The sequence below is a fragment of the Gopherus flavomarginatus genome, chromosome 3 (genome assembly GCF_025201925.1).
Source record: "Gopherus flavomarginatus isolate rGopFla2 chromosome 3, rGopFla2.mat.asm, whole genome shotgun sequence".
In the NCBI taxonomy this organism is placed as follows: Eukaryota; Metazoa; Chordata; order Testudines; family Testudinidae; genus Gopherus; species Gopherus flavomarginatus.
This window is the reverse complement of record NC_066619.1, coordinates 131,405,840-131,428,842: the sequence shown is the minus strand read 5'-3', so window position 1 is coordinate 131,428,842 and position 23,003 is coordinate 131,405,840. Positions and strand designations below refer to the sequence as shown.

Below are 23,003 nucleotides of genomic sequence, written 5' to 3'. Positions count from 1 at the left end.
AGGCTAGATCAAGGAGAAAAGACCACAAGAATTTGCATTAAGCATGCCTACAGCCTGTCCTTTGATGCATGTGTGTGTGTGGTAAGCTTGGGAAATCTTGGCACTGGTGTCTAACAAATGCCCATCAGATGATCCAGGATTCTCTCATATTCTCAGTGTGGCTATCAGTATTGCTTCACTTGGTACATATTAGACTAAACGATTAATAGCAAGTGTCCTGTAAGCAGTTCAGAGGAGTGTCATGCTGGCCCTGGCCTGTGCTTTACTCTCATTTCCTCACCCCTTGTGATGTAAGAACAAAACCTGCACACAGCACTTCTTTCTTCACAGAACCTGCAGTTTTGCCACTTGTATTCTTCCCACTGCCCGCTTCTGTACAGGAATATTCTCCTCTTTGCTGTCACTGTGGCAGAGGCTATGATGTGGACTCTGAGGGGCACAAAAGGACATTGCTGCACTTGCAGATTTTAATACCAAATAATAAATAGCAAAACTACTCTCCACCCATGGGAGTATTAAAGTGCATAAGTCTGATGACTACTTATCAGGGTACTCTTTCCAGTCTCTTCCAGTGTCTGTCTTTCTGTCTGAATAGAGTGTTGACCACTTAGCACAGAAGATCATCTTACATTGGTATGGAGTCGGGATGACTCTGTTCAGCTCTTGTACATCCAAACATACCCATAATGTGCCATTTTTCTTTTTCATTCTCACAAAGCTGTTAATCCTGGATCTATGCTAAATCATTACAGAATCCTCTAGCTGTTTCAGAATAACTGGGATTTTATGCACCCTACAGAATTATTCAACACCCTGCAATACAGATGAGCACATTAGATCTTTGATTATTGGAAAAGGACTAGTGTGCAGTGCTCCTGTTTAGACTGCCACCATCCAGTTGCCTTAGTATCTTTGGAGCTGACGGAACTTGCAGAGTCACCTTCACTTCAGGTGTGATTTCCCTCTACATGATTATTCCTTTTGGGCCTTATACTTGAACCCCAATGGGCTATAAATTTCCCATTCAGCTGGTGTACCTACTGTGACCCTGGTTTCTAAATTAAGATCTCTACTAGAAATATGACAGTGTGTTTAGCCTCTGCCCGATGGTCTATCAGAAACCTCACTGATACATTCTTGGGGTTGTTATTCAATGCTGGGCACTCCTTGGCTCTGTCTTCGTCTTGCTGGTTGCATGGTATTCTACTACTACCACAAGTAAAGTCTTTTTTTCTGCATGAGTTCTGTATTATTGCTTTCTAACTGATATGCTGTCCTGCACACCTTTGTGTATGACTACTGTACTCATGTGTTACACTATATATTGCCCAGACCCTCTGTAGGCATTTTGCTACCCCAAGCACAACAGGAAGGCTGCCTTTGGCTGTTTGCATGTGGAGGGTCCACCGAAGCTGCGGGACCAGCAGACCCTCCGCAGGCAAGCCGCCGAAGGCAGCCTGCCTGCTGCCCTTGCCACACTGGCAGAGCGCCCCCCACGGCTTGCCACCCCAAGCACGTGCTTGGCGTGCTGGGGCCTGGAGCCGCCCCAACCCTCTGTGTGTAGAACTTTTGCAACTCCCAAATGCATGCCCTGGTTTTGTTACATGTGTTTGGGCCTTGTACCTTTTGTCTCAATAGGTCTGGGCCTGGTTTGATTGGCCTGGGCCTGGTTTTATATGTCTCCCAGAACTAGTTGCTTCACATGCCCTACAAATTGTGATTCACTTCTGCCAGCTTAAGTCTGTGTCTCTTCATTCTTTCTTTTTTACCACATTATGCTGCCACTAAGTACAATTTTGTTCTTGAACATATCCTCCTTTCACAGTTTCGTGTCTGCAGTCCATTCCGGCTGTGGATATGTCCCAAACTGGTGGTTTTCATAGACGCTGCTCTCTTTTTAGTCACAGCAGTCCCTAAGCACAGCTATTATTTAATGTAGCCTTGAAGATCCGTTTAGCGTTGTTCTAAAGAGTTACTTGCTCTCAGCACTTCCTTGCTCAATACGCAGAAGAGAATGGCCACTTTCATGCCCTCTGCTTTCTGGCTGGCCTCTGATTCTGTCACAAGCAGCTGAAAACATTGTTCCTATCACTGCCAATTTTTTCTTATGTTTCACTCCAAGGACAGTGGATCATTTTTGCATTAATTGTTTATTCATGGTATGCCTCAGACTTGCTGTAGTGACTTTGAAGTTCCGCACTTTTTGGAGTTGTTACTCTTTTTTCTTTCCTTCGGAGGTTGGTTTTCTTAATTTTTTTTCTGGGGAAGACATATTCAGGATCTTCCAATACAATGTGATAGTTTTTTTGTATCTCCTTATGACCTTGTTGTTACCTTCTGTGTGTTGCAGAGCCCGTGTTTGGGATGCAGGCATCAACAGAACGAACTAATGCCTCCTCCTGTAAGTACATACAAGCAGTTCAAGTCTTTATGAACTAGCCCTCCAGACACACATTTTCCTCTCTAGCTCCATGAGTGGATAATGAAGTTATCCCACAGATGCAGTAAGTGACAGGGAGCGACCCACCTGCATATTGGGGCTATCAATATATTTTTTAAGTGTCATTGTTCATGAATGCTATTGTATCAGTCTTTGAGCTTCAGAGCCTCAGTCAGAGATGGTCCAACCTTTACAGCCTCAGGGCCAAACATATTATTTCAGAAAGGTTGAGGGGCCATACTCAGGCAGTGCAGAGGGAGAGGAAACCACCAAAGTCCCCTACTGGGAATTTCCCCATTGTGGGGGAGTCCCAGGCAAGCACTCTGGCTCCTTCCGCCCTCTCTCAGTACATGGTACTGGAATGTGCTATGCTCCAGCTATCCGCATCTGGAGCATGGCCCCTGAGGGTCCTTCCAAGTCTGTTGCCAGCTGGCTCATGTTAAAGCTTCTCCGTTTCTTCTCTCTTTCCCCTGTCCTGGGCTGCCCTGGGTGGCTGTGTGGGGGAGGGGAGACATTTTTGCTGAGTGCTCCCTTAGGTTCAGACAGAGCCTGCTGAGCTCCTACCCTACTCTTTTGTGGGGCTCCAGCAGCCCAGCAGGGAAGTGGACAACGGAGGAACAAGAGCTACTCTTCTCCCTCCTCTGCAGTGCAGAGGCAGCCGGTGGGGGGAGGTGCTGAGCAGATGCATCAGGGAAGGGACAGTAACTGCTGTGACTGCTCCTAGCTAGAGTGACCAGATTTTATAGGGACAGTCCTGATTTTTGGGTCTTTTTCTTGTATAGGGTCCTATTACCCCCCACCCCTGTCCCGATTTTTCACACTTGCTGTCTGGTCACTCGACTCCCAGCAGAGCTGGGGCCGCAGGAGAAGCAATATGAAGCAGCTGTGGAGGCGGCACTACTACATCCTCCATGTCACGATGGGGCTGATTCAGACCCTTCAGTTTGAACGTTGTAGGTTGCAGCTCAGGGAGCCACTTTTAAATTCATGACAATGTGCACATCTTCGTCTTAACACAGTCACCCTGGAGGGCCACAGTTTAGAAGCCCCTACACCCACTGGACACCCAGGCCCAAACAGCTAGCTTTTGAGAGTCGGGAAGGCATTCAGCTCCAGAGTACATCACTGTGTAACTGATTGGACGATTGGCGGGGAGGGGCTCATCTTCCTCTGAACTAGGACCTGGCCACTGCTGGGGTAAATGGATCATTGGCCTGATGATCCCTCATGACAGTTCAAGTGTTTCTATAAAATTATTCTGCACGATCTAGGAAACTATATAGAGATGCTCTTAATTCATGTTTAATAGCTACTGTAGGAGCATAATATGGCATTTTCAAAGCCAAATGCTTAGACATGGAACTCAGAATATTCTCTGTGCTTAAAATGAGAAATAAGATTAATGTCTGCAGATTTTTTTCTAGGTATTGGATTGATTGGTGCTTTTAACTGTGTGTCAGGGGAAGGTAAGAAATTAGGGGCTAGCAAAAATCATTCAGCCTGCAAGGTCAGAGTAATAAATGGGAACTTACATTTTTGAGGCATAACAGCAGAGCAAAAAGACAACTCACCTGAAAGACACCCTCAGGACTGGGTATTTAAAATAGCCTCTTAAGACTTCCATGACCTAATTCTGCTCTCGCACTGATGTAAATGAGGAGTCACTCCATTCAAGTCAGTAGAATTAAACAGGAAAACTGTTGAGAGAGCACAAGTAGACCCCCACCCCCAGCCTTGCCCCTCGGGTAGACAAAACACTCCCAAAGCAGAATGGTTGTGTTCTGTATTCGCTTTGTACATCGGTAGACACTGACGCACGGGGCATGGCAAGACGAGATGTTTGAAGATTAGGCCACCATATATGGTATGAAGTTGTTTAGGGTTTTTTCCTGATTTGACTGGGTCATGGCCATTTCACAGTAGTTGTTTTGAATCTTGTAACAGCCACAGGAGGTAAAATAAACTCTTTCCTTCCACCACACTGAGAAAATTTGATGTTGTTTCAGAAAACATACCAGCAGTGTCGCCATCAGCCAAACACAAGAAGGAATCTCAGAACATTGCCCTGGCCTAAATTTTCTTAAGTGACCAGTGATTTTAGGTGCCTCATTTTTGTGGGAGCCCAACTTGAAACATCTTAAGGGTGCCTGGTTTTCAGCAGGCAGGTGCTCACCACTTTCTAAGATCATATCCCTTTAAAGTGTGTCAAGTTTGGCACCCAAAAATTGAGGTGTGCTCTTCAAAATCACTAGTCCCTTTTAAAATGTAGGTATTGGTGCTTGTAATTATCCAATAGTTCATCTGGATCAATTAAAAAAAAACATGAACAGATAATGACACTTCACAAACTTAATGAAACCACCAGGCTTGTGATCTGATTGACAACAGAATGGTCTGGAAATCCAGGAGAGGAGGGAGAAAATTTAGGTCAAAGCCAATTCATATGCTCTTTCATCATCCAAGGATCTCTGGATGATACTAACTTACCAATGATAGCGCTGTCAGGTGGTTTGTTTTCCAAATGCAAAGTAAATTATACTTGCAAGATAGTATCCATTAAGTTTATTTTTTATTATTCAATACTGAAAACTAAATTATAGCTTTTATTTTTCTCATAAGTGTAGTTCTGTGTGATAGAATTTCCCCTGCAGGATTGGATGAGCTAAGTGGGCAAATCGCTAGTAATTGGAGCCCTTTGCACTATTATTAGCAAGGGCTGCCGAGGTCATCTGAGCAGCTAGGGGATGGAAGTCATTTTTCTTCTGTTTTTAGGGCTGCAGTGACCTGAAACAAATCCCTCACAACCTATAACTCTTTTCTGTATGATGCTGATGAGAGAGAAGTAATTCTGAAACTTTACCTGCAAGACAACTCAGTGCCTTGGTATCACATGCTTTTAGTTAACTGTGTGCTTAAGACCAGAAAGCAAAATTCAGTTGGCTTTGCAGTGTTAAGAGAATTGCTGTAAAAATGTTCTGCTTCATCACCATGACAGTCAAATATTGTGTTGCATGGCCTTGCTCTTATTTTACAAAGTGTCCCTAAAGATGTATTCTTGCCTGTAAAATTATACCATGATGAGATTCTAAAGTAACCATGTGCGGTGTTGATGCACCAGACAATTAGTGAAGTATCAGTCATAATCAGAACCTTGCACTGCGGCAAAATCTCTGCATGGGGAGAAGTGGGTGGGTGATCTCTGTGTGATGGATGTTCCGTAGAGTGTTTTCCTGGGCACTGTCTCTGTGTATGCTGTATAAGCATGAAGAAAAACTTCCGAGCACTTTTGACCTACTGGTAACCCATGGGCTGGGATCAACAAGGGGGAAGCCAGTCACATTGGGATCTCAGCCAGGATCAGTGTGAGGGAACTGTCTGCAAAACAGAAGAGGCAGGTGGGCTTGTGGCTGAGGGGAGAGGAAAATCAGACCTTGGAAGGGCTTAGGTGGTTCTGCTTCATGGGGATGGCAGGGTGTTGTCCAAAGTTTTATGGAAATGCGAGGGGCCTTGAAGTGTTGTGGAGAGACAGTGTGAGGGTGTGGTGGCTGTCAGGAATCCAGGGTGCCTGTTGGTTGGGAGAACTAGAAGAGACTGAAGAGGAGTTTTCTCTTTTTCATTCATCCACACAGAACAAGCATCATCCTTGATGTTCTTGGGGTAAAACTAGTTCAAACTAATGAGCAATAGCAATGGGAAACATTGGACTTAAAAAGAGTCAAAACCTGTAAGAGAGTCAAAGGAAAGATCAAAACCTCTGGGCAGAATATTTGTCTGAAGGGTTACTGCTGAATAATGAGGATTCCTCACTCACAGAGACGCCTGTACTGCTGCAGTATAATTATTTCCATATGGCCTTGATTCTACAAAAGTCCCACATTTATTTTTCCTAAAATAGATCATCAACAGTCCTGTTTGGGAAGTCCTGGTTCATAAAACCCATGTGAGCTACTTAACCGTGTGTTTGACCGTCTTTATTCTGGAAAAATAAAAAAGAGAGAGGAAAACCCCAACCCTTTTTGGAATAAACTCTGGCCTTATCATTTATTAAGGATGCATGCAATGTGTGAGAAGGCAGAGTATTTGGGCTCTAGGTGGATGCGGGAGTGGGGGGGTTAGAAAGGTGAAATCCACCACCTCCTACCTGGGGAAAGGCTATGGTAGCAATGCAGCTCTCTCCGGAAGTGCTGATGCTAAGGGTACAACCGCACCCCCTGGCTTGAAGTGGTTTCCAACATATACAGGGTTTACTGTTTGGTTTATATTGTTCCAGCACCAGTGGCTCCTTCTTCTTTGAGTGCCATTGTGTGGATTGAAATAGCAGCTCTGGTCCTTCTCTGCCAATTGTGTCCACTCATCCACATGCGTCACAGCCTGCTGAACAAGCCTATGACTAGCCAGGCCAGAGAACTCTTCCAGGGTGTGCAGGGACTCCTGCACGGCTGCTCCTCCCATGGTCCTGCTGTATAGTTTCTGTTCAGATCTGAAGTGGAGGGCAGCATCTGGTGCTGACCCTCTGCTGTCTGGATGAATTTCATTTTATTTTCTCCTAAACCTAAATGACAAGAATGGCCATGCTGGGTCAGACCAATGGTCCATCTAACCCAGTATCCTGTCTTCCGACAGCGGCCAATGCCAGGTGCTTCAGAGAACAGGGCAATTATCGAGTGATCCATTCCCTGTTGTCCACTCCCAGCTTCTGACAGTTAGAGGCTAAGGACATCCAGAGCATGTGGTTGCATTCCTGACTATCTTGGCTAACAGCCATTGACAGACCTATCCTCCATCAACTTATCTAATTCTTTCTTGAACCCAGTTATAGTTTTGGCCTTCACAGCATCCTCAGGCAAGGAGGTCCACAGGTTGACTGTGCGTTGTGTGAAGAAATACTTCCTTTTGTTTGTTTTAAACCTGCTGCCTATTAATTTCATTTGGTGACCCCTGGGTCTTGTGTTATGTGAAGGAGTAAATAACACTTCCTTATTCACTGTCTCCACACCAGTCAAGATTTTATAGCCCTCTATCATATCCCTGTTTAATCATCTCTTTCCAAGATGAACAGTCTTAATCTTTTTTAATCTCTCCTCATATGGAAGCCATTCCCTACCCCTAATCATTTCTGTTGCTGTTCTCTGTACGTTTTCCAATTCTAATATATCTTTTTTGAGATGTAGCAACCAGAAGTGCATGTAGTATTCAAGATGTGGGTGTACCCTTGATTTACATAGTGGCATTATGTTGTTTACTGTCTTATTATCTATCCTTTTTCTAGTGAGTCCTAATGTTCTGTTGACTTTTTTGACTGCTGCTGCACACTGAGTGGATGTTTTCAGAGAACCATCCACAATGATTCCAAGAGCATGCACAATTGTGTTAGCCCAAAGCAGTTTAACTATGGTCTACACAAATCAGAAGATGGGCTGTCTGCAGATCCCATCCCCTCCCGCATCTACCATCAGGTGAATTATTAAAACAGAGGCAGAATAAGATGCAACACACAAATATTTATTATGCCACTAGTCAGTAAACTAGACAAGGACCCCTTCAGACAATACAGAACATAAAGAAGACACACTCGGTTGTTAACAGTTACCAGAGCATGAAGCTCAGAGCCCTTAAACCCCCTTAACCTATGGATGTAGAACAGAGGAAAACCGCAGTGGGTATTACAGGGACACAATGACAAAGACTCAGGATGCTGACAGGGATAGTGGTGAAAATCAGTGGCACTGGACACCAAACAGGAACTCAGGAACTAGGTATTTTTCTCCCTCTGGACAGGTCCTCTGGGCAGGTCTTCTCCCTTTTGGGCAGATATTCTTCCTCAGGTAGGTCTTCAGTGCTTGCCCACGCAGTCTCTGCTTGACCTCGTAGTCCAGTGCAAGTATGCGCTCACTAATGGTATGTAGCAATTGAGTGCAAGTATGTCAATAGAGACCAAGAATCCAAACTCCCATGAGTCCTGGTCCCTCTGGGGCTCCTGGCAGCTAGCTGAGCTGTGTGGGACTCTGGCTGCCACTCAGATGGACAGCCCTGAGTGACAGACGTGCCACTTACTAAATAACCTGTGGTTGCTAGGCAGATTATGGCTGTCACATGACTCTACCTGCCCTGACCTTTTCCTGCCTTCATTTGAAAAAGACTGAATAGGCACTAAATCATCTGAGGAGGAGGGTATCCAAGATGGAGGCTTAGCTGTCCTTTCACAACTCCAAGATGGACATTACATAAACAGATTTTACCCAACAAGTGGAAAAAAAGCCCCTCAGCTAGCTCTAATACTCAATTTAGAGATGTGACATGTCAGCTAGCAGTGCTCATCTCTTCTATCCATAGATAATAATTTGTTCAATCCATCCCAGACAGAGCTAGATATCTTTACAACATTACAGTTTTTCACAGTGCAATAATGTATTTTCCAACCTGCATATTAAGCGGAGCAGATTCAGGCAGACACAGCAAGGATCACGCAAAGGCATTCTGGCAGTCACACTATCTCAGGCTCAAAATTGTGCTTTCATTTAAAATTATACACACTAAACAGCAAAAACTATATTGATTGTATAAGGAGATTGTGTGTTAATGTGAACTTACACTATCCAGGATAACAGTCTCACTAGTCAGTAGCCTGCATAATAAAAATTTCTAAATGAAATCACATGCTTTTTGCTAGCCATGGGTGAACTGCTTCAGGCCAAGTAAGAATGGGCTCAAACCTTCCTCCATCTCCCAAATTGTTCCCAACCCCTCCATAAAGATTAGTAAAAAGTGTGTGATAAGAACCTCCCCTGCACACTTGCTAATTATTTCTCTCCAGATAGATGCTCAATAAGGACAACCCTCTCCTCAAATATAACCCTTCTTCTGAGCCCCACTGCCTTCTAAATTAGCAGCAACCTCAAGTGGCCCCTAGGATCTACAGCACAGAATGCACTGCCCTTTGGATACAGTTAATCATACAGCCTTCCTTGTGAGATCTAGGAGCTGAAGATGAAGCCTCCTGCAAAGAGCTGGACAGATCCCTGTTATCACAGGTGGGAACTGAGTTTTGGGAGGGGAAGAGAAGACTTTTCTGAGATAAATCCCAGAGGTTTTTGGAGAGCTCTCCCAGTCTGGGGGCATCTTTACAACAGGGATCTACCCTTTAAACATTACATCGTGGGGTTCCATGTACCCTGCCTCTCAGTGACTTTCAGTTCCAGTTTGCACCATTTACAAATAGAGTTGTTTTCTCTCTGCTACTCCTGCAAGCTAGAGTCAAACTGGGTTCTCTCTCGATATCATCACCAGTAATAAAAAATCAGGAAGCCAGCTCATGCTCTCCATAACCCCTGTGCCAGCCTTCTAGCCTTCAGAACAGTCGCCCGGGTATAAGTGAGGATGTAGTTTGGTCTGCAGAACTTTATTATTGGTGAAAAGATGCAAGAAGGGCATTATAATTTATTACAATAGAACCTTGAGGCCTCCAACCAAAATTGGGGCCCCTTGCGCTAAGTGATGGATAAACACATAGCGAGAGACGGTCGCTGCCCCAAATAGATGAAAATCTAAATAGACGTGTGGGAGGGGAAAACAAGGCACGGAGAGGGGAGTGACTTATCTAAGGTGGCAGAACTGGGAATAAAACCCAGGTTTCTTGACTCCCACCAAACCACACTGCCTCCCTAATACAAGTAAGGAAAGAATCCAACAGAAATATGAACACACTGAGTACACAGCATGTGCAGTAAGAAAAAACATTTTTGTTGGTGAAGGGAACAAGCTAGAACTGGTATCTCAGGGAGGGGGAGGGTGGAAACAATAAACCTGGAATCCAACAATACCAATTTTACAGTAACTTTCCAGTGTTGATGCCTACTTTGAGAGCTTTGGAGGCTTGCATAGTTTTTGGCTAAGCCTTCTGGCTTCTGGATGCTTACCCAAACCTCCAAATGGATCAAGGCTTGCTCACTATTAGTGTTTCTGTAATTCAAAGAACAGATCATTTTTGGTTTGAAATGAACCATTAAGGCCAATAGGGTTCCCCTGCTGTCTAGTTTTCAGAGATTTTACCTGTTCTGTTGTTTTTCTTAATGCTGCTAGCAAGAAAAGCAAAGGAAATTGCACTACACCAAGGGGACCCAACAGTTACCCTCCACTGATCATAGAATCATAAAAATATAGGACTGGAAGGGACCTCAGTAGGTCATCTAGTCCAGTCCCCTGCACTCAAGGCAGATCTAAGGAATAACTAGACCATTGTTGACAGGTGTTTGATAGTAAAGGTCTGGCTGAAACCTACGCAAACAATAAAATGCAAAGCTGAGAGTGAAACTCAGTTCTGAACTCTCTCTCTCTTATGTCTAATTATTGCAGCACATAGGATATGTAAAATGACCTGCTATCTGGGGACCCTGTAACATACAGGCTTATTGGGGTGTGTTAAGATTTTGAGATGGAGTTTCTGCCTTAAGTCTGAGTTTCCTTAGTTTTATTTGACTCCACTGTATTCTGAGTTTAACAGATGTTCACTTTTCATACTCTCTCTGCATTAGAAATACAAACAAGATGGTGCCGTGGCTCCTGCAGCATTGAATATGTGCTCAGAATAAAGAATTGGAGGACAAATAGAATAATAATAATAATTATCATTTATTTACCATCTTTTATCCCAAAGGAGCTAACACTGCTTTACTGTACCAACAAAATGTATTGCTATCACTTCACTTACCACTGAAATGCAGACACCTCTGGGTGAAACGACACAACTGTTTTAACAGTGCCTAGCAACACTGCACAGTCATTTAGTGCAGAGCAGGAAGTGTAGAATACTGTATCCAATTGAAACAGCTGAGGGAATTTAGATAGGCAGAAGGCAGTTACTCATATTGCAATTTTGCTAGCACAGTGGGACTAACAACCCCAGCTCTTGTCAAAAGTACTACAGGATCTCTGACCATAAGTATTCAGGACACAGTTCCACATCTGAAAGACAGCACCTCTCCAGTAACTCAGTGCGCCTAATATCAACACAGGGGCATTGAGTCAGGGAAATACTCTGCTGCATCATGCATTACAGAATCAGCCCCCAAGAGTTTATTGTCACCTCCGCTGTAGGGATTTTGCAAGTGACACTAGGCAGGTTGAGATAAATAATATGAATCTAATTACATTTCCTATTTAAGGACAAAAGCTGGTTGCAGAAGGGATCACAAAGGAAACAGTTACAATCAAATAGTTAACATTTCTCAGACTTCTGGGAGATGCACAATCTTCAGTCGCCCTCTGGTTCTTAGCCCTTGAGTGGTATTAAGTATCTGCCTCCGACTGCTTAATCTCACCACATTTTCTTTAGCTATAATCTTTGGTTCTTCTTTCATTCCAACAGAGGGAGTTAGGTTGGCGCTGCAGGTTTGAGCTGAATTAGCCAGTTCCATGAGAAAGTTTCTACACATCATCCTTTGGAACACAGACAATTAATACAAAGTCAGTTCTCTCCTGTGCGGCTCTTTCCAGTGGAGGTCAAAGAGGTACAAAGCAGTGATTGGTCTGAGCACTATTAAAGTTGGAAGAAGCTGACACTGCAGTTGCAGAGGAATAAGTGGAAGAGTTTATAATGCCTAAATACAGCTGGCAGCATAGAAAGGGTATTAAAGAACATTAGCTTTATCCATCTGCATATTTTTTCTGTGTGAGGAATAAATCCATGAGACTGGCACTTGACTCAGCAGTTGAATACGATTAGATGATATTCAGGGCCTTAGAACAGTTCCCCCCCTACCCATTTATTTCCCCCTTAGGGTGAAGGCTATGACTACTTATTCCAAACAGAATGCTTTTGGAAGGTCACTGCTGATTCATAGTGCTGAAATGCACCATAGGATGTCTCATGGCCTCGTCCCTTGACAGAACTCTAATGCTGGGGCCCTGTGAAATAAATAAATATCCATGCCAGAAGGAACCACCACTGTGGTCATCCAGTCTGACTTCCTGCATAATAGAGGCCCATAGCACCTCAAGCAATATAGATATAAGTGACTCGTGATAGGACCCACTTATGACAATTTGAGATCTTTGAGGATTCAGTAGGTGAAACTCTAGAAGCTTGGAAGCTCTGTTTAGATGCCAGACTCCAAACTGAATAAATACCTCACAAGATAATTGGCTGGACTCCTTAACACTCTTTGTGATATCATTGTTCTGTTACCTTGTTTTGTGTGGAAACTGGCTGATTAACTGATTACAGGCCTGTACTAATCTTCTTTAACTGCTGGATTAATTGGGAAATTCTGTAGTCTTCCCCATTTTATATACAGTGAACGAAGTGAAGTAGGGTCATGAATTGGGCTGAACGACTCTGTCTTGTTCACTTCATTAGTTGTGCAGCGTGTTGTGACTGATGCTGGCATGTGTAACTGAGTTGGCAAGAGCAAACGGGACAAATGCCCACTTATGTCAAAAAAGCGGGGTGCGGAGGAACGTATGGGACACAAACGGCGATGCCAACCCTGCATGGGAGGGGCGAGAGGCAGGGCTCAGGAGAGCGGCTTGGGCCGTGTCCCATTTTCCTTTTGGGAAATATGGTCACTCTACCAAACCCCATGGAAGTGGATGGAAAACTCATACTGGCTTCAGGGGGCTTTTGATCAGGCTCTTAACCTCTCAGGATGGGATCATCATAAAGCTCACCATTGGCCCCCCTCTGCTCCAAGGGTAAAAACGCCCATGGACTTCAGTGGGAGCAGAGTTAGGCCAAGACTGAGCACATTTGAAAATCCCAGTGGGTGGAAAATGGGAATAATCACACCTCCCTAGCTCCCAAGAGTGAGGTGCTACTGTACCGTGGGGATGGTTTGCAGCGATGTCACTCCTTTCACTTCACTAGAGTTATGTTTGATATATACCAGTGTGGGTGAAACCAAAATTGGACCAGCAGTGTCTGTGCTGATCATGTAATTATAGACATCTTGTCACAGAGGGATATGTTTCTATTGCTACATTACTGATTCCACAGGAGGAAAAAATCTAAAGCTGTCACTATGAAAATAACAAATAATCACGGTCACAGGCTTCCCTCTGGCTATCATCTTTTGGAAAGCAGTTCTTAATATACCTAGTAGTATTGGGGCAGCCTTCTCTGATTCATCCTCTTTTTAAATTTTATTTTCAAGGCATAACAATAATATAGATGGAATAAAGTTCCATTGGAGCCAATGGTATTAGCCAACCAGAGACCCGCTGAATTACAGCGGAAGATATGACCTTGACAAGATACAAGCAATTCAGACATTCTGGTGCATCAAGATATGTCATTATGCTGAAATCAAGAATGTCACTGCACTCTAAAAAAGCATAACAGAGCCAAAACGCTCAATTAAAGACTGAAAACGGATCCTCATAGAACTCAAAACTGAGTGTGGAAATGCTGCGCATGAAGAACAATATTTGTCTTTTAATTAAGTAATTATAAATTGCCCTAAAATTTAGGATATTGACACAATGGAATTCTAGCTACTATATATCTATCTCTGTCTCCTTCCCTCTCACCCTCTGGGTTTTGTACTGGTGTTCATCACTCTTATGAACCCCTAGCACCTATGATTGGAAAAGCAAGGTTCCCAGGGGACTTCATGAAGTCTTCTTTCTTTCTTTTCTGTTCAGAGGAGGCTCTCTTTGTAAATATCGTTCTGATTCTGGTAGGAAATCCTTATAAAAAAGGAAGGTCTTGCAATGTTTCCTGAAGGTGGTCTGGCTCTGAGTTACTCCACTCTCCCTGAAAGTTTGTTCCACAGCTGGGTTCACTTCGATTCAGAAGCTTGGATCTCTATCGGTCATGTGGTGCGTCCTGGGCTTTCTGATCTTCACTGTCCCAGAGGAATGCAACTATATTGGCAGTCCATGAAGAAGCAATCTCTAGTGTGGCCGGAAGATGATCCATTAATGACTTTGTGGGATTAACATCAAGTGGCAGTGGAAGAAGTTTGGGATAGAGGGACTGGAGCACAAAGCTGATATGCTGATAGCAACCTAAACTCTGTGGGAGGCAGGTACCTGCATTCGGCACAAGCTGGAGCCTTTGCTTAGCTTCAGATAGAGTGAATTAGAGTCATCCAGTCTGGAAGTGACACATGCATGGATCGCTGGCCCGGTCATTGCCTGAGAGGACAGGGCAAAGTTCATTAGTGAGCAGTAGGTGAAGGAAGGTTATTTTTGGTCGTTAACACTACCTCATCACCTAAGCTTTGTAATGTGTCAAATGGGATTCAGAGGTATCAGAGGGGTAGCCGTGTTAGTCTGTATCCACAAAAACAACGAGGTGTCCGGTGACACCTTAAAGACTAACACAGGGGTCAGCAACCTTTCAGAAGTGATGTGCCAAGTCTTCATTTATTCTCTCTAATTTAAGGTTTGGCATGCCGGTAATACATTTAAATGTTTTTAGAAGGTCCCTTTCTATAAGTCTAAAATATATAACTAAACTATTGTTATATGTAAAGTAAATAAGGTTTTAAAAATGTTTTAAGAAGCTTCAATTAAAATGAAATTAAAATGCAGAGCCCCCCGGTCCGGTGGCCAGGACCCAGGCAGTGTGAGTGCTACTGAAAATCAGCTTGCGTGCTGCCTTCGGCACACGTACCGTAGGTTTCCTACCCCTGGACTAGCAGATTTATTTTATTTGTAGATGCAAATAAATCTGTTAGTATTTAAGATGCAACCAGACTCCTCATTGTTTTTGAGGATTTAGAGAATTTGTACCACGTTGCCTTCAATGAAAATGTCCTAGCTAGTTATTCAAGTGTTTCCTCTTCTAACAAGCATCAATTTGGATTTGTTCTTTGAAAGATAAATTAAAAGATACTGATTAATAGATAAGGATAGCTAGATACACTGTTAGATTTGGAATAATTTGTAAAGTTCATCATTCTAAACAAATGTTTGTTTTAAAAGCAATTCATTGATATATTATCTTTTGCTTAAAAAAATTTAGTTACATGCTCTGGGCCACATATATAGAGAACTAGATGCACAAATATTTTTAATTGGCTCAAGGTGCACTGTTTTGGAAATGAACCTATACAATATGCATACTCTGTCACCGATAGCATGGGGATACCAATCACTGCAATTGAGACATAACCTGGATCTCCACTGGGTCATATATATAGCAGCTCTAATCATGGGAATTAATAGGAATCTTGTTACCTTTCACTCCTGTTCTTACAATGCTGTGCTAAACTCTCCTCCAATAGATATTACCCTTCACACACTTTGCATCTTTTTCCCTTGTAAATTGTGAAATCATCTGTCTTTTGGTAACCTCTTCTAATTAGATGCAGATGAGAAAAGTTACATCTCTGGTGACTTTCATTTTCAAAATGTTATTGGAGATTGTTTGCAGTTAATGTATTTTTATAATTCGTGTTATGGTTGTTCGTGAAACTCTGCCCTTTACACAAAGTAGAGTGAAACAACTGTACTTTATGTAGCAATTAAAGCACAATCACTTAAAAATACTATTGTTTGTCATAATGTATATCCCTCTGAATACATACAGGTAGGTGACTAGTTATCTGCAGTATGTTAGAAATGCATGGCAAGTTGGCACATACAACCCATTCAGATTGTCAGGAAGTAAGCTACTGCCCTGGAGCAATTGTGCTTTCTGAATCATGGATGTGTGCATCTGAAGGGGTGTCAATGTTTTTCTTCAATAAATATATAAATATATAATGTCTTGCATGTGCCTTCCTATGATTTTTTTCCCTTTTGACTCAATGCTTTTCAGGTTAGACATTTCCCCTTTATTAGGGATCTACAGCTAAGCAAATCTAAGGAGCTGATACAGACCTTATTAGTAATTAAGTAAATCTAAAAGATTAGTTATCAAAGTTGCCCTTTCACATCACCATTGTAGTATAGGGCCGGATTCTCTCCTGCGCCTAGACCTAGACCTTCCAGGGGAGGGGAGCTGTTTATGGCTCCCTGATTTTCAGACTGCCCTGGCCCTTGTGTGAGTTAGAGCAGCATAGGGGTTTCTCTAATTTCTGACAGCAGGTGTGGTCCCTACGTGACCAGATGAGAACTGGCCCCTGTCATGGCCCATCCTTCCCCTAATATGCCACCTACATTGGGCTGGGGGGTGGTTGGCTTTATACCAAGGGGATTCTAACCTTGGCCTCTCTCACCAGATTCATAGATTCTAGGGCTGGAAGGGACCTTAAGAGGTCATCGAGTCCAGTCCCCTGCCCTCATGGCAGGACCAAATACTGTCTAGACCATCCCTGATAGACATTTATCTAACCTACTCTTAAATATCTCCAGAGATGGAGATTCCACAACTTCCCTAGGCAATTTGTTCCAGTGTTCAACCACCTTGACAGTTAGGAACTTTTTCCTAATGTCCAACCTAAACCTCCCTTGCTGCAGTTTAAGCCTATTGCTTCTTGTTCTATCCTTAGAGGCTAAGATGAACAAGTTTTCTCCTCCCTCCTTATGACACCCTTTTAGATACCTGAAAACTGCTATCATGTCCCCTCTCAGTCTTCTCTTTTCCAAACTAAAGAGAGGGGGCAGAGAATCTGGACTATGGTTTATATTCCTGATCCCAAGTCAGCTGGGGTTATGAAGAGTTTTTCCAGACCTGAGAACTTGTCTTCCAAGATTCAGCATGGAACAGCTTTTTTACCATAAAGTCTTAAAACTCAGAGTAGAGGTTGAATGTGGAAGTGTTTGGCTGGACATGGAACTGGAGCTTTGAAGTATCTACAAGCATCCTGTGTCTGAGGTTATGTTCTCATAATGCATTCCTGTATGGAGTGGTATTAGTGTCAGAAATAAAGCTCAGATAATAAAGTCATGACAGGTTCTGAAGTGTGGAGGATGGAATAGAGAACACATTGACTTTTATTAGTGACATTTACTCTGTTAGTATTCAGAGTTACATGAACTGAAATTTTTAATAATATGTTCAAATTTTTGATAAGGTATTTTGGAGATTCTGTCTTTGGCATCTAAAGATGGGAGCACGTTTGTTGGTGTGAATTACTATAATGGTTGATTTTTTAATAGAAAAAGATAAAGCAGCATTCTGGGAAAGAGATTTCACTTCCTACAACAAACCAGAATGCATGTTTTTTAACAGCACAGTTACACTAATTGATGTGTCTTGTCTCCACACAGACTTGGAGAATGTAGAAATTCCCATACTGGCTCAGCCCCATGGTCCCTGTAGTCCATGTCCTGTCTCTGACAATGGCCAACCCCAGGTTGTTCCTTCTGAATGTCTTTAATGCTAAGGAACATAGCCGGGGCTGTTATCATTATCCATGTCTAATATGTCATTGAATTTTACTGAGCACTTACCTGCAAGGATATTTAGTGGAAAGAAGTTCCACAAGCTAGTTCTGAGTTGAGTTAAAAAAAATATCAAATTTAAATGCTTTGTATTTTAGTATAATTGAATGTCATCCCTTCTTCCATTATAAGAAAGCAAATAGGAGTGCCTGCTTTTACCTTTTCTCTACCATTCATTATTTTGTATTCCTTTAACATATTTTTATTATTTAAACCCTTGTAAATCTGGAGTAACGCCACTGAACTCATTGGAGCGATACTGGAATTGCACATGTGCAGATGAGATCAGAATCTAACCCATGAGCCCTTTTTTAAAATGTTCAGTAACAGCTCTCTCCCTCCATTCCTTCTGATATCTTTCTTTCCCTTAAAATGTGTTATAGAACATGCAAAGCACTTGGATAAATCATTTTGTGCTACTTATTATGTACGTGTAATGGTGAGTATTAATTGCCAAGTGCTGAAATAGCACTTGTTTTAGTATCGCATGATCTGCTAAAGGTCAGAAGCATCTTTAAAAACTAATTACACAGTTAAATATATAATATGCCCTCAGGCTACAGTCCTCTTCGTTCAAATGCACAACTACATTTTGTGGCACAGAGTTACTGTTCAGCTTCTCCTGCCCAATAGGATCTGAATCCAAACCCCTCTCTGGTGTCTAGACTTACTCAAGAGTTGTGTTGTACCTATTTATTATTATTTTCCATTTGTTGTTTGAGGAGTTAAGAAGCTTCAGAAGGAGAATGTTGCAAATATGGATTCCATGTGTTTTTGTGGTCTTAGACAAATAAGTAGCTGAACAAATTTAACAGACAGCCCTGATTGCTGTGTGTCAACCCCAGGCTTCATGGGAGGCTAGAGGGTGAAATCTGCTGCACCTGTATACAACCAGAATATTTGGGCTCTATGTAGGTGAAGTGCAGTGGTGACATTAAACCTCACACTGGGACTAGTGGACTGAAGTGCCGGACAGCCTGTGGCCCCTTCTTTTGGCCCACCTCCATTATGCCTTTCTGTGACATGTAGAACGTTAACAGGCCTTTCCCCACAATCCATCTCTGCAGCACCTCCTCAGGGCGTAAGTGGTTACTTGAAACGGGAGTACATCCCAGTACACTGTGGAACTGTTAGTGCATGGTAGCAGGGTCTACACAGCCAGTTAGCACATGGCAGGCTAGTGCACTGAAGATTCACACCATGGCTTGCTGCGCATTAAGTCACTGTGTAGACAAGACCTTGCACTGGCCCTCAACAGCATAAGTGAATTTCACCATAGAAGACAGGAGCTGAGCAAGAGCACTGTGGTGACAGAGTGGACCAGAGCACGACTCTTATCACTCAGCTACACTGCAAAAAGAAAAAAAAGAAAAGAAAACCATGGCCACAAGTCTCAGAGACTGAGTCATCTGACTCAAGTTTATACTACAGGCCTAAACAGAGCAGTATAGACTTTCCCACTAGGGCTGGAGCCCAGGCTCTGAGACCCTTCCCCCTCCTGGGTTTCAGCCTGAGTCAGAGTATCTACACTGCTATTTTTAGCCTCATGGTGTGATTTCTGTAAGCCCAAGTCAGTTGACCCGGGCTCTGAGACTTGCTGTTGTGGCATTTTTTGCTGTGTAGCTGTACCCTTAGAGCTAATTTCTTCTTTTTATAATATCTTGAGTTATGCATGTAAAATATGCCATAAAATTGTGAGTAATTGGATATGAATTGTGCATGCAATGACATAGTCACTGGGTAATACCTATGCATTCATTTCCTATTACTCCCCCCCAACAAAAGCGCAGTGATAGCGAGCAGGCTTGGAGGCAAAGACTTCAATTTTCATATGCCAGTGAGTTTTCAACATATGGGCCCAAGCAGCACTCCGCCATTCAAGGAAGGGATTTGCATATTGGAGGGATTATTAACTATTACCAAGCAGCCTGCTTTCCTTTTCATTCTTTGCGAATCTGTTACCTGGGATGATATTTTATCTTGGCTAATTTTATTGTTCTTAAATGTCTTGTTAACATTCAACTGTCATTCCCAAAAACCGCAACCAGCTGTGATAAAAGACAAAAAGCAAAAAAGTAGAAAATGAACCCTACCTACATTGCAGAACAGCACATCGAGCAAAACCAGATCTCATCGAAACACCGTAGGTAGGCACTAGCACAGTTTTATTCAAATAAAAAACGAATTCTTTTTAAAACTTGTTTTAGAAAAACAGCAACTCTTCACTGACACTGCTGAGGAGTTAAATAATTCAAACAAACATTTGGTTTCTCCATCATAAAAAACTAGCATTCACCTGCTTATTTTTTTTCAATCATTTTCTTTTGCATTACAAAGTATGGAAGGCAACAATTTGGTTGCACAAAATGGCACATGCAGTTTTTACAAAGCACTAAGAGCCAGATTTACAAAGGTATTTAGGCACTTAGAGAGGCAAGTGAGCTAGTGGAATTTATGAAGCAACTGAGCAATTTCGGTGCCTAATGCCTGGTGAAAGTCAAAGGGGTTTAGGTGGCCTCGTTCCTAGAGCACATTTATAAATCCCACTAGGTTTCTACATTCATCTTTAGGTGCCTTGGTAAATCTCACTCCAAGAACCTGTGTTTTTGGAAAGAGCTGTAAGATTTTGTAAGCAGATTAGATGTGGTTTTGCTGCTAAGTAATGCCTGGGGGTAGAGTTTGTACCACAATTTCGTGACTTTTGCCTTTTTCATCCTGACAAGCTTCATGACCTTCATAAACTTTCCACGAACAAATTGTAGCTTTGCTACGACTGAGTGCGCCCAGGAACACAAGTAAGAAAACTCAGCATGTGTGGCACACACATGGACTAACATGGCTGCTACTCTGAAAACTCAGCGGTTTATCTAATGAGAAAAGCTGTGTAATATACAAAGAGCAGAAAAGAAGATTGACTATTCTTTTTGGACAGACGTAATTGCTCTCAGGCTCACATTCATTGTTCATCTGCTGTGGTGGTCAGGCTTTCTAGGAACGATGTGAGAGAGGCGAAAATCATCATGCACACGACTGTAACATTGTAAACACATGAAACACAATTAGGATAGCAGTGATAGTAATAAAAGAAAGCAGGAGTATTTCCATCCACGAACAATTACAAACATGGTGATGGGGTCGGGGAGGAGGACATGGAAACAGAAGGAAATGATTCTCCCCAGTGAGGTTGAAATATCAGTGGATTTAAAATGAAACTTCCATCGATGTAGCTTTATACCAGCCAGTCACTGGTCACATGTACATCAACCTCCCACAAACCAGTCTTGCTATTTAGCCCTTTGTTGATCTGGCCAGAGAAGAAGGTGAAATTGACCAGCTATACAAATGGTGTATGTGAATTCTGACATCAGCAAAAATAAAGAAGTTTAGTCAAAGAAAGATAAAACATAGGAATTGTCAAACTGGATCAGATGCTTTGTTCATCTAGTTCGACGTCTGACAAAGACCAGCACCTGATTCCGTAAAGGCAGGTGCAAGAACCCCATGCAGTAGGAAGGTGTGGAATAATCTGCCCACCAGGGGATTCTCCGGCTAACCCCTAATATTTAGAGATTGGTGTAGTCTCTGAAGCACAAGGTTTTATATCCTTCTACAACTTTGCTTCTAATTATAACTGTGACTATACTGCTTAGCCATTTAAGTATCCAATTTCTCTTAGAATGTTGTTAAATTCTTGATCTCTACCGCAGCCTGTGGCGATGAGTTCCACAGTCTAATTATTCACTGTGTGAAGTAGCTCATAATGAGCCCAGACCTATATTATGTCAGGAATACCTCAATTCCCATTGATATCAGTAGAAGTCGAGGGTCTCAGTACCGTGTCATGCCTAATATAGACAAAGGGGCTGGGGAGGTGGTCCGTGCTAAGCAGAAAGTGACCAACTGAAGTTTTTGTCTTTCCTTTGACTCCTAGCTCTCCGAACCCATCATTTACCCTGACTAGAAAGAACCATAGCCATGGCATATGATCATATATTGTGGCTGAAATCATGTGTCATTTCCAAAATGTCATGAAACCGTATCGTCCATGACTGATACAGGAGCGAAGGAATTGCCATGCCACATGAGAGCAGTGAGCCATTGATTCCAGGATCCTGTTTCTGCCTAGATGATTTAGAGGAGGGTGCAAAAAAAAAACCCAATAGACAATTTTGTAAAACCTATTCGTCTGGAAATGTCTTCCTAATCCCCCCTTGGTTCATGCTTGGTTTATGCCGTGAAGCATGAATGTCTATATTTCTTCTATAAATAGTTTGTATGCTATCTGATGCTGCTTGTAGACGTTTTCATTTTCTATACCAACATTTAATCCATTTCTCAATCCTACTAAGATTGTGGCCTCAGTGGCTCGAAATGAACAGGTATTTTCAATGACACCTCTCCTCCCCAAAAAAGTTTTTTTTCTACCTCCATCTTGCAAGGAAACTTTTGACTGTTTCTCCCTGGCCACAGTGATCCATGAAGAATTCTAGCAGTATAGAGGGGCACAATTTTCCTGTACAGCCAGCAGCCAACAGAGATCCTTCCTTAGCTCAAGTGGTAGGGGGTTTTGCTTTCCAAGCAAGAGGCATTTGGCTACTAGGGTGTGATGTAAGAATGTAGACAATAGAGGATGGGATTTCTAATCCCACAGACTTTCTGAAGTGCTGAGTGACTGGTGCGCATCACAGTAATTGTAAAGTTCCTAGGTAACCGTAGACTGGTTACATGGTAATCTGTATGATATATGTATGAATTCTGTGTGTCTTTGTACATACAATAAATATGTACAGGCACATAGCAGGAGAAATTTACCTCTATGCAGAGGGCCAGTGCCACTAAAGCTCTGGCTCATCCATAATCATTTGGAAGATAGCAAGTGTGTCTTCAGAATTTGCATGCTTAGTCTACCTTGGGGAAGGGGACTGTCTTGGTGCAGATAGAGATTAGACAGCAATTTACTTGTCATCAGGGTAAGACAGTGAACTCGACTCTTCATTACAGGGAAGAGTGAATAAGGAAGGATGCATTTCCTGGCAAACTAGGGGATTGTGAGCCTTGCTCCAGTTTCCAGAGGGGCTTTCCATAATTGTGTCTATTTCACACATGAGGCATACTTTTACTGTGAGGAAATTTACAGGTTTAAGGTGGACTGTTTGTGGGGAGGGAGGGGCATCAGCTATACAAATGTAATTTTTTGTCTCTGACTGTCGTTTGGGCTGTACCAGTCAGGTCT

At 42.6% G+C, this 23,003-nt stretch overlaps 1 protein-coding gene and 1 long non-coding RNA gene across 8 annotated transcripts in view; one reads left to right on the top strand and one right to left on the bottom strand.

Annotated features, from left to right (window-relative positions):
• Positions 1-23,003, bottom strand: part of LOC127046830 (uncharacterized) — a 727,940-nt gene that overhangs the window by 519,125 nt on the left and 185,812 nt on the right. The window lies entirely within an intron of this gene.
• NRG1 (neuregulin 1) overlaps positions 1-23,003 on the top strand; it is an 834,377-nt gene that overhangs the window by 645,118 nt on the left and 166,256 nt on the right. For 4 of the 7 annotated variants that reach the window (XM_050944356.1, XM_050944357.1, XM_050944361.1 and 1 more), the window contains exon 6: positions 2,351-2,401. The exons of 2 other annotated variants lie outside the window; for them this stretch is intronic. In XM_050944356.1, the coding sequence (XP_050800313.1) occupies positions 2,351-2,401 (51 nt within the window). Of the gene's footprint in view, positions 1-2,350; positions 2,402-23,003 lie in introns of those variants that run through there. One more of the 7 variants, XM_050944364.1, reaches the window with a different exon arrangement.